Consider the following 12,015-nt stretch of genomic DNA (forward strand, 5'->3'; position numbering starts at 1 on the left):
TTTTAAAAACGACACTAACAATAATAATAATAATAATAATAATAATAATAATAATAATACAAACAGTAGCATCATCAACAACAAATAAACACATAAACTGTCAACAGTTCAAGTCAGTCCGGAACACCTTCTGCATATTGAAATCCTTTTTTAAAAGGACACAGGGTCTTCTTGATCAATGATCTTGTTAGGTGGTTCAGTAACTACATCTCCTGGCTCGCTAGCGAAGTGTTTGCTTGCTTTGTTTTTGTTTTGAAATACAGCACGGCTGTTCTGGGAGATCCCTTCCGTTCGGAGTTTGTTTCTGCGAGGGAACGGAAGGATCTAGATAAGAAACGGTTCTCTTCTAGAACGAATCCGTCCCCATTTTTATTTCTGGTTTGAAACTCGCATTCAAGTTAGGAAGTCCAAAAACAAACAAACAAACAAAAAAAAGGTTCCTGTATTTTTCTTGTTTTAGTCTTGGTCCTCCCAAATCAGTCAAAGTTCGGAGAATGTGAAATCTAGAATAATCTAGATCAAAATCTACAGCGTACTCTTTATATATATATATATATATATATATATATATATATATATTTCAAGTCAGAACTAATACCGTCTGTGGTAAAAAAAAAAAAAAAAAAAAAGAAACACATCATTTTCCGAAATCTGTGGGAACTATTCCATGAAATATTCCACCACTCCTCAGTTTTTTTCCCCCTCATCCTCTACTTCTGGCACTACAGCAGTTGATCTCTGGGCTTTGCCATGTATTTGGGGGGGGGCGGGGGTTATTAAGCCCACGGAATTGCACGTTGCTCCAAAGTCTCTAGTGGCTCCGTGGAGTCGGATCACTGGGAGAGAGGCTCCTCTCCGCTCCCCTCGGATTCAAACGGGGTCTCTGCTGTCAAGATCCCTCTGTTCAGCTTCTCCAGAGAAAACTTCATCTGACAGAGAGCGAGAGAGGGAGAGCGAGAGGGTGAGAGAGAGGGAAAGAGCGAGCGAGAGAGCGAGAGAGAGATTGATTAATTCAATATATGAACTATTGTGAACACAACATATTAACTGCAGCTTCAACACTGCAGACCCACTGCCAGTTCCCATCCAGTGCTGCACAAAACAACTACTCAGATTGAGCTCTCTAATAGAAATCGGGAGGGTCACTGCTGTCCAAATCAGGCTAAATTTACCATTCAGAGTGAAAACGAGCAAAGAAACAGCTGTTCGGATTTGTGACGACCGACAGTGCGGAGAACGGCGAGCCACACAAACCCAAGCAGATGTTTTTCCCCTCCTTTCTCTCGGAGCGGCGAAAATCAGCCCGATCGACACCGACAACCCTCCTCCGCGGATCTCTGGATCCCAATAAGGACCGGTTCTCCAGCCGCTCACCTCGTCCAGCAGCCCGACGGAGGATTTGAGGATCTGCTTCCACTTGCAGACCTCAGCCTTGTGGAACTGCTTCTGCAGCTCCAGGATCTGTGCCCACTCCGAGGCCGTCTGAGGGAGCTTACTGTCGGGGAGAGAAGCAGAGACTGAGGCCCTGTGCCTATGTGTTTAAAATAAATAAATAATAAATACAAGCAAGCGTGCATGGTGTTCTCACCCTGTGTCCAGCATGTGTTTGTGTGTCTGGAGGTGTGTATTAAAGAGACAGAGAGGTTCTCTCTCTGTGCTGTGACTGCAGTGTGTATATGTCTGGTGTGTGTGTGTGTGTGTGTGTGTGTGTGTGTTGAGAGAGAAGGGAGGCGCTCTTACCCGTCTGAAAGTGCGTAGGAGTGCCAGGTCTCAAGGGTGTGTGCTGCCCGCTCCATGGACCACAGCTTGTAGAAGAGGAGTACGTTGAGAGCCACCAGCACCACCAGACTGAGAGGAGAGGAGAGGAGAGGAGAGTCAGACAGCACAGCACACAGTCCCACTGCCACGACCAATTCAGATGCATTACTGGCGATGCCTTTGTGTTTAGAAATATTAACAACATGATTGATTCTTGGGTTCGGAGTGGAGCAGAATTATCTTTTTTTTTTTAGTGACACTATTTCCTAATCTCTTGCCTTTAACCCGGGTTCAGTCTTGCAATTACACGTCTTGGGAGAAAATGAAGAAAAGATGAAAACAGACAGAAGGAAAGAAAGAAAGAAAGAAAGAAAGAAAGAAAGAAAGGAGAAAATGGCATTTGCATAAAATGTGGCAGTATGTACCACACCGGCTATTTAAAAAAACAATCAAAAATGATTTTAAATGACATCATACATTTTTTAAATTTGAAGTTTTTATTTTAAAACAAAACTCAGCAGTGCCACTTACAGTACTCCCTAAACATCAAATGTTACAAGGGTGCCGTCTGCTAGCCTTTCAGCGATGTACCCTATAGCAGTGACTGGACCTTCACATGCACCTCAACAGGGGCACAGAGCCCGGACTCCAGGGGCACAGAGCCCGGACTCCAGGGGCACTACTGGGATTCCTGTCCAAGCGTTTCTCACGCTGTGATCAAAAACGTGACTAAGATCACATACAAAAAAAACAGGCCTTCAATTAACCCCACTGCTCTGATCAGTTAGAGGGGAGGAGGATATGAAACCTGAGCTACAATAGAGACACTAAGACGAGGGTGATGCTGTCGATACAATACCTTATACAGATCCTATTGGGAAGCAGGAAAGGAAAGAGAGAAGACAGACACTCATCAGAACAGCCAGACATTGAGCTCAGACTCACAGGAACCTTTCAATCCACTTTGATTACGGCAGCTTGTCAGCTAGCCAGCAAACATTCAAGAGAGGGACTTTCTTATTAATTAAAAAGATCGATCACGACAGTGCTGGCCACAGGTGTTGCATCATCACCCTCTACAGAATTAACTAATTTCATAAAGTCGAATGAAACCTGCTGAATAATGTTACGTTAACATATTGAATCGCACACCGGCGCTTTGTAGTTTTCCATATAACTTATCGGAAAAAAACCTGACACATTAAAAAATGTGACATGTCGAAATCTGACATGAAATACTACTGTACTACTATTATGGCTTCCGGTATCATTTTGTAGTTTCTTTGATTACATGATGTTAAAATATCTAATTAATGTTCATACATATACATATATATATTATATAAAATATTTAAATTAATGTCTCAATCCTAAAATTCTAGGTGATGCAAAGCTTTCGACCCCAGCACCCTGGGCTGTGTGTTGCATTCTGGGGGGGTCAGGAAGCAGACAGGCAGACTCACATGAAGCTGATAATGAGCAGGATTATATTGATGCCATTTCGGATGCCAGGCTTCATGTAGGGAGAGCCTGCAATACAAACCAGACAGCAAACCAGTCAGCCTTTTACTTTATACACACGTCCAGACACACTCATGCAATACCTTTTTTCTCCACTTGGTCTCCCTTTCACCACATTTTCATTTTTTCTTTTCCTTCAAAATGTAATCGATGAAGAAATATTAATTTAAGAATAGCCAAGTGGATGACCGCAGTGGATGATCTTTGTAAGTGTGAAGAAAAAAAACAAAAACTGCTAGAGAGTTGCAATTTAAGTCTCACACACACACAGCTATCTCTCTGATCTCCACACTCTACTGACTGTTAGATATTTTACACAGCTGTGTCAAACTGTATGCCTGGGGTAAGGAAATTGTCGCCTGTCTTATTCGCTTATCTTGGTTTAGAAAAGTTTCCAAAAACTAAAAAAAACAGGACTGCTTCCAGCGATTGCAACTAACAAAATAATCCTGTAATATTTCTCATCCAGGCACACCCATTTATTATAAAAAGGTCTCAAAATGTGGAGTTTCGAAAGAAACACGTTGTGGAAAACATGTGTTAATTTTGAAAACATGATCTGGTACTACACTAGGTAAAAAGAAATCTCAGTTTGCAGGCCAAGCAGGGCTTCCCATCCCTAGTCCTGGGGACCCCCTCCTGTCTGCTGGTTTACATCCCAACTGAGCTCTCAATTACTTAACCAGACCCTTAATTGAACTGATAATCTCCTAAAATGTTGCAGAGTTCAAGTTATAAAATGTTGTAGCTGACTTGAAATCTGCAGCTGTTTAAGAGCTGAAAACAAGTCATGAATTGGAATGAAAACCAGAAGACCCTGCGGCACCTCGGGGACTGGAGTTTGACTCCCCTGCTCTAGAGGGTGAGGGGACAGATCTCGTACCTGCTCCACGGCCCCCCCTGCTGGTGCGCTCCTTGTCCGCCCCGATGGCTCCCAGCCCCTCCCCGAGGTGGGTCTTGCGGATCAGGTTGCGTTTCCTGCGTCGCAGTGCCGGTAGTTTCCCGAGATTCTCACTGCCGACCGTGTCCGCTTTCAACAGGGCCTCTACCTTCGACACCTCCAGCTCTGCACAGACACGGGTCAGGAAACACTCAGTCCACTGCACTGAATACATACAGCCACCCGGGCAGGGAAACACTCAGTCCACTGCATTGAATACATACAGCCACCCAGGCAGGGAAACACTCAGTCCACTGCACTGAATACATACAGCCACCCGGGCAGGGAAACACTCAGTCCACTGCACTGAATACATACAGCCACCCAGGCAGGGAAACACTCAGTCCACTGCATTGAATACATACAGCCACCCAGGCAGGGAAACACTCAGTCCACTGCATTGAAATACATATAGCCACCCAGGCAGGGAAACACTCAGTCCACTGCATTGAATACATACAGCCACCCAGGCAGGGAAACACTCAGTCCACTGCACTGAATACATACAGCCACCCAGGCAGGGAAACACTCAGTCCACTGCACTGAATACATACAGCCACCCAGGCAGGGAAACACTCAGTCCACTGCATTGAATACATACAGCCACCCAGGCAGGGAAACACTCAGTCCACTGCATTGAAATACATATAGCCACCCAGGCAGGGAAACACTCAGTCCACTGCATTGAATACATACAGCCACCCAGGCAGGGAAACACTCAGTCCACTGCACTGAATACATACAGCCACCCAGGCAGGGAAACACTCAGTCCACTGCACTGAATACATACAGCCACCCAGGCAGGGAAACACTCAGTCCACTGCACTGAATACATACAGCCACCCAGGCAGGGAAACACTCAGTCCACTGCACTGAATACATACAGCCACCCAGGCAGGGAAACACTCAGTCCACTGCATTGAATACATACAGCCACCCAGGCAGGGAAACACTCAGTCCACTGCATTGAATACATACAGCCACCCAGGCAGGGAAACACTCAGTCCACTGCATTGAATACATACAGCCACCCAGGCAGGGAAACACTCAGTCCACTGCACTGAATACATACAGCCACCCAGGCAGGGAAACACTCAGTCCACTGCATTGAATACATACAGCCACCCAGGCAGGGAAACACTCAGTCCACTGCATTGAATACATACAGCCACCCAGGCAGGGAAACACTCAGTCCACTGCATTGAATACATACAGCCACCCAGGCAGGGAAACACTCAGTCCACTGCACTGAAATACATACAGCCACCCAGGCAGGGAAACACTCAGTCCACTGCATTGAAATACATATAGCCACCCAGGCAGGGAAACACTCAGTCCACTGCACTGAATACATACAGCCACCCGGGCAGGGAAACACTCAGTCCACTGCATTGAATACATACAGCCACCCAGGCAGGGAAACACTCAGTCCACTGCATTGAATACATACAGCCACCCGGGCAGGGAAACACTCAGTCCACTGCACTGAAATACATACAGCCACCCAGGCAGGGAAACACATAGTCCACTGCATTGAATACATACAGCCACCCAGGCCAGGAAACACTCAGTCCACTGCATTGAATACATACAGCCACCCAGGCAGGGAAACACATAGTCCACTGCATTGAATACATACAGCCACCCAGGCAGGGAAACACATAGTCCACTGCATTGAATACATACAGCCACCCAGGCAGGGAAACACTCAGTCCACTGCATTGAATACATACAGCCACCCAGGCAGGGAAACACTTAGTCCACTGCATTGAATACATACAGCCACCCAGGCAGGGAAACACTCAGTCCACTGCATTGAAATACATACAGCCACCCAGGTCAGGAAACACTCAGTCCACTGCATTGAATACATACAGCCACCCAGGCAGGGAAACACTCAGTCCACTGCATTGAATACATACAGCCACCCAGGCAGGGAAACACTCAGTCCACTGCACTGAATACATACAGCCACCCGGGCAGGGAAACACTCAGTCCACTGCACTGAATACATACAGCCACCCAGGCAGGGAAACACTCAGTCCACTGCACTGAATACATACAGCCACCCGGGCAGGGAAACACTCAGTCCACTGCATTGAATACATACAGCCACCCAGGTCAGGAAACACTCAGTCCACTGCATTGAATACATACAGCCACCCAGGCAGGGAAACACTCAGTCCACTGCATTGAATACATACAGCCACCCAGGTCAGGAAACACTCAGTCCACTGCACTGAATACATACAGCCACCCAGGCAGGGAAACACTCAGTCCACTGCACTGAATACATACAGCCACCCGGGCAGGGAAACACTCAGTCCACTGCATTGAATACATACAGCCACCCAGGCAGGGAAACACTCAGTCCACTGCACTGAATACATACAGCCACCCAGGCAGGGAAACACTCAGTCCACTGCACTGAATACATACAGCCACCCGGGCAGGGAAACACTCAGTCCACTGCATTGAATACATACAGCCACCCAGGCAGGGAAACACTCAGTCCACTGCACTGAATACATACAGCCACCCGGGCAGGGAAACACTCAGTCCACTGCATTGAATACATACAGCCACCCAGGTCAGGAAACACTCAGTCCACTGCATTGAATACATACAGCCACCCAGGCAGGGAAACACTCAGTCCACTGCATTGAATACATACAGCCACCCAGGCAGGGAAACACTCAGTCCACTGCATTGAATACATACAGCCACCCAGGTCAGGAAACACTCAGTCCACTGCACTGAATACATACAGCCACCCAGGCAGGGAAACACTCAGTCCACTGCATTGAATACATACAGCCACCCAGGCAGGGAAACACTCAGTCCACTGCATTGAATACATACAGCCACCCAGGTCAGGAAAACACTCAGTCCACTGCATTGAATACATACAGCCACCCAGGTCAGGAAACACTCAGTCCACTGCATTGAATACATACAGCCACCCAGGCAGGGAAACACTCAGTCCACTGCACTGAATACATACAGCCACCCAGGCAGGGAAACACTCAGTCCACTGCATTGAATACATACAGCCACCCAGGCAGGGAAACACTCAGTCCACTGCATTGAATACATACAGCCACCCGGGCAGGGAAACACTCAGTCCACTGCACTGAAATACATACAGCCACCCAGGCAGGGAAACACATAGTCCACTGCATTGAATACATACAGCCACCCAGGCCAGGAAACACTCAGTCCACTGCATTGAATACATACAGCCACCCAGGCAGGGAAACACATAGTCCACTGCATTGAATACATACAGCCACCCAGGCAGGGAAACACATAGTCCACTGCATTGAATACATACAGCCACCCAGGCAGGGAAACACTCAGTCCACTGCATTGAATACATACAGCCACCCAGGCAGGGAAACACTTAGTCCACTGCATTGAATACATACAGCCACCCAGGCAGGGAAACACTCAGTCCACTGCATTGAAATACATACAGCCACCCAGGTCAGGAAACACTCAGTCCACTGCATTGAATACATACAGCCACCCAGGCAAGGACGCTGCGATATCTTCCTGTACAAACCGCGAGAGTGAAATGACTAATGAGAAATCCTCTTTTTCTACTTTCAATTGAGGACGAGACCTCCGAGGTCTTGAAAGCTTGCAATTAGTTATCGGTCAGTTCGTCCGATAAAAGAGATCGCCTCTCCTACTCTTTGTCTCTCATCTCTGGGCTGATACGGCTCCAGTTTCATCGAGCGATCAGAAATGAGACACACTGTACTGTGCTCCCTTATTTTGCTGTCTTGCACATCAAAAAAAAGAAATAAATTATGAAGAGCAGAATATGACAATTTATTGCGTAACTGCGAATTAGCCCGAGTTCGTTAATTACCGAAGGGAGAATTCTACGGACTTCTTGTTAAATAGCTTCTTTGTAATGTGTCTGAACCCTGTCTCTTACTCACCCAGAATTCTAATACTCTCAGCACGTACAGAACAGCATGCAAGAAGAACGACAATAGGATCGGTGATGTGTAAGCCCTAGATGTGATCAGGTGTTAACATCAGGGCGCAGCACATTCAAACAGGACTGATCAGCACGGTAGGTGGAATCACTGGTCGTGTTCTGAAGATGCCCGCGGCAGTGACAATGCTCTCTGAAGCCTCAGGGCTGCCCACCTAGGTGTCTGAAGTGCTCCTCAATGCCACTCCAGGTGTTCTTCTCGATCAGCACCTTCACCAGGTTCCAGGGCTGCTTCCGATAGCGGATATCGGACGACACTCTGGAAAAGAGGAAGAGGAGGATTGAGGAGGGTTACACACCCCGGGGAGGAGCTCAGGGGCTGCGTTACCCCCGCGCTACTGCACTGCGATTTGGTCACAAAAACTGCTTTCAACCCAACGCGTCGCTTCTCATCTTCCGTTGGATTCTAGTTGTATTTGCATAGCTGTAAACTATACAGTATTTAAAATGCTGTTTTTAGCAGTGTAGCATTGTATTGCCCTGTAACACCTGCAAAGCTTAATAATAATAATAATAATAATAATAATAATAATAATATGGAGTGCTGGGTTCATACGACGCAGTCATCGTCACTGATGTAACAATACAGTGCTGTCACAATACGAGGCGTATCGTGATAGAGAGATATGTATCGCGATAGACATATGTATCGCGATACATGCAATGGTCCTTATGGGCTACTTGTAAGATGCCGAATGCCGAATTATCAATTAATTGATAATTTAGTGATGGACCATTTTGTTAAAAGACAAGAATAAAATGAAATGAGAAGAGTATGAATTCATAACTATGAAAATTCACTTATTCTTCATTCGAGATTAATTTGGCGAGCTCTAAAACTGATCTCTTTGTGGGTTCACATTATTCCTTATAGCAACGGTCTTATTACTTAGCAGAACTGCAGCATCAGCCCTTTTACAGAGCGTGGTTAATGGATTGGTTTTTATGGAGTAAATGGGGGAGGTCAGCAGGTAATGGAATTGCTTTTGAAAGACACCGCCTCGGCAGTTTGTGAGATTGCTAGAGTTCTTGCTCTCTCTCTCTCTCTCCCTCGGGAGGCCGTGCAAACCCTCCGCACCACTCTGAGCTGCAGCCAATCAGCTCTCCTATGAATGAGGTCATCGCCAGCCAATCAAAACGCATTCCTTCATGAAATGGCCCGTGTGTCTGCATTATGATTGCTCAAATTCCATTATAAAATCAGATTTTAGTGGAAACCAAAAAAAGCATAAGCAAAAAACAAAACTGAATCCAGAATAAGATGAGAAGGCTTTGTGTAGAAATACCAAAAGAAACTACAATTTAATAAAAATGACATTGTAAAATCCAAAATCAGAACCGTTGAGTCTCTCAGTCTTTTTTTTATTTTATTTTTTACATATACCATTATGGAGGGTTTTATAGGATTCAAAAAACCCATGAATTGCGTTGTAGACCTGGGCGCCCCCTAGTGTTTACCTGAGGCGACTCTTGTTGCGGGAGACGCTGGTCAGACAGTAGCGGTGCATGGTGTAGAAGTAGTCCTGATAGGGAATGCCGTGAGTGATCACCTCCGAGTCCACCACATAACACTCATTCTTCTGACTGCTCTTATACAACGTCTGAGAGAGAGAGAGAGAGAGACAGCGAGAGAGAGAGGAGAGACAGCGAGAGATACAGAGAAAGAGAGACACAGACAGAAACACAGAGAGAAAGAAAGAAGAGAGACAGAGAGAGAGAGAGAGAGAGAGAGAGAGAGAGAGAGAGAGAGAGAGAGAGAGAGAGAGAGAGAGAGAGAAAGAGAGACACAGACAGAAACACAGAGAGAAAGAAAGAAGAGAGACAGAGAGAGAGAGAGAGAGAGAGAGAGAGAGAGAGAGAGAGAGAGAGAGAGAGAGAGGCGAGAGCGAGAGAGGAGAGACAGAGACAGAGACAGAGACAGAGACAGAGAGAGAGAGAGAGAGAGAGAGAGAGAGAGAGAGAGAGAGAGAGAGATACAGAGAAAGAGAGACACAGACAGAAACACAGAGAGAAAGAAAGAAGAGAGACAGAGAGAGAGAGAGAGAGAGAGAGAGAGAGAGAGGCGAGAGCGAGAGAGGAGAGACAGAGACAGAGACAGAGACAGAGACAGAGAGAGAGAGAGAGAGAGAGAGAGAGAGAGAGAGAGAGAGAGAGAGAGCGCGAGAGAGGAGAGACAGAGACAGAGACAGAGACAGAGAGAGAGAGAGAGAGAGAGAGAGAGAGAGAGACAGAAACACAGAAAGAAAGAAAGAAGAGAGACAGAGAGAGAGAGAGAGAGAGGCGAGTCAATATCTGTTTTTCAAAAAGCACTCATTCCAGCTGAGAAAAAAAAAAAACACCCTCATTGGAGCTGGATTTAAACCCAGGTCTCCAAACATGAGACGCTAATGCACTAAAACAGGCGTGTGTTCTTATTCCTTAGAAAGACTAGAAGAAACTTCAATACATTCAAATGACAAACGTTTTGACCAGACGTTTTCAATGACCTTCGGATGAAAACCCCAGGTCCTTGGGTGTTTTCATTCAGGCAGCATGTGGTTTGCATGTTTGCAATCATCCTCAGCATTATATTACACTGCGTACATCTCAATGCAGGGCAGGCTGTTCTGAAGCGAGAGAGAGAGAGCGCCTTGCACAGCCGCTGGTTTGGGCTCCTTACCTGCGTCTCCACAACGGGGGCGGTTTTTGGTCCCAGGGGGTTGTTGATGGCGATGGTGTAGGACAGCACACGGCTGGAGGTGCCACTGTTGTCCTGCTGCCAATCATTCAGCGCCAGATCTGAGGAGAGGAGAGAGGCAAGCATGGGTAGATGGGGACGGGACAGGAGAGGAGAGAGGGACCAAGATCTGAAGAGGTTAGGGAGAGATGGACCATCTTAAAAGAAACTACATCGCAAAACGATACCACAAAAAAAAATCTACTGGAAGCCATAACAGTACTATAGCAGTATTTCATGTTAGACTTCAAAATGTCACGTTGCAAATCCGTTTTCCATTAAGTACATGGGAAAACTACAAAGCGGTATGTAATTCAGTATGTGAACGTAACAGCAGGATTCATTCGACTTTATGAAGCAAAATGAAGCTAATTCTATAGGGCGATGCAAAACATTTGGCCACAGCTGTAGACTCATTAGTCAGCCCTGGGCTCTCTTTTTGAACCTGTGTGCTGCCTTCCTGACAGACGGTAAGGTACAGTAGGTTTGTATTGTATGGGGAGTGAGAGACGCAGGCTCGCTCTTACCGGTGAATCTGCGCTGCTCGAAGAGATCCTGCAGGAAGGGAGGGTCTGTGAAGAGGAGCTCATACAGCCTGTCCACGCTGATCCGGTACACGGCATTGATGTGCAGCCGCCCTTTCAGATCTGCACACAAGGACTCCACCTCCCCTGCTAGTACGAGAGGGCGGAGATTTCAATACGCTCCTCATATAGAAATGAGAATCCGAGAGTCACATGAACACGGACAATACGAGTCACAGACAGACGCAGCCCCAGTACCTTCGTCCTGCGTGTCCGAGGAGTCGCTCAGGTCAGTGGGTATGTCGTCATCGTTCACGAAGTCCAGCGACGACAGGTTCCCCAGAACCGCCTTCGCTCTCTCCGACAACGGGGTGATCGTCTGAGCGGACGAGTCGTCCTGCTGGCTTTCAGACTGAGGCTCTAGATCCTCCAGGAACTGGAAATGAAGGGGGGGGGGGGGGTTCAGAGCGTTTTAACCGCTGTGCAAGAGAGCTGGGCTCGTTTTTTTTTTTTTTTGAGAGCTTTTGACCTCATCTCATCTCGCCGA

At 46.7% G+C, this 12,015-nt stretch overlaps 1 protein-coding gene across 6 annotated transcripts in view; it reads right to left on the minus strand.

Moving 5' to 3' along the window:
* Nucleotides 1-586: 586 nt before the first annotated feature.
* The window catches only part of LOC117433627 (protein Aster-A-like), a 36,563-nt gene continuing 25,134 nt past the window's right edge, over nucleotides 587-12,015 (minus strand). For 2 of the 6 annotated variants that reach the window (XM_059010773.1, XM_059010772.1), the window contains exons 10-20: nucleotides 11,727-11,904; nucleotides 11,472-11,618; nucleotides 10,888-11,006; nucleotides 9,687-9,829; nucleotides 8,384-8,487; nucleotides 4,163-4,345; nucleotides 3,222-3,288; nucleotides 2,618-2,629; nucleotides 1,741-1,848; nucleotides 1,375-1,495; nucleotides 592-929 (exon numbers count right to left, since the gene is read on the minus strand). In XM_059010773.1, coding sequence (XP_058866756.1) covers nucleotides 834-929; nucleotides 1,375-1,495; nucleotides 1,741-1,848; nucleotides 2,618-2,629; nucleotides 3,222-3,288; nucleotides 4,163-4,345; nucleotides 8,384-8,487; nucleotides 9,687-9,829; nucleotides 10,888-11,006; nucleotides 11,472-11,618; nucleotides 11,727-11,904 — 1,278 coding nt within the window. In that variant the 3' untranslated portion in view covers nucleotides 592-833. Of the gene's footprint in view, nucleotides 930-1,374; nucleotides 1,496-1,740; nucleotides 1,849-2,617; nucleotides 2,630-3,221; nucleotides 3,289-4,162; nucleotides 4,346-8,383; nucleotides 8,488-9,686; nucleotides 9,830-10,887; nucleotides 11,007-11,471; nucleotides 11,619-11,726; nucleotides 11,905-12,015 lie in introns of all 6 variants that reach the window. The other 4 variants (XM_059010768.1, XM_059010767.1, XM_059010771.1 and 1 more) reach the window with 4 other exon arrangements.

The sequence above is a fragment of the Acipenser ruthenus genome, chromosome 41, assembly GCF_902713425.1.
Source record: "Acipenser ruthenus chromosome 41, fAciRut3.2 maternal haplotype, whole genome shotgun sequence".
Taxonomy (NCBI): Eukaryota; Metazoa; Chordata; class Actinopteri; order Acipenseriformes; family Acipenseridae; genus Acipenser; species Acipenser ruthenus.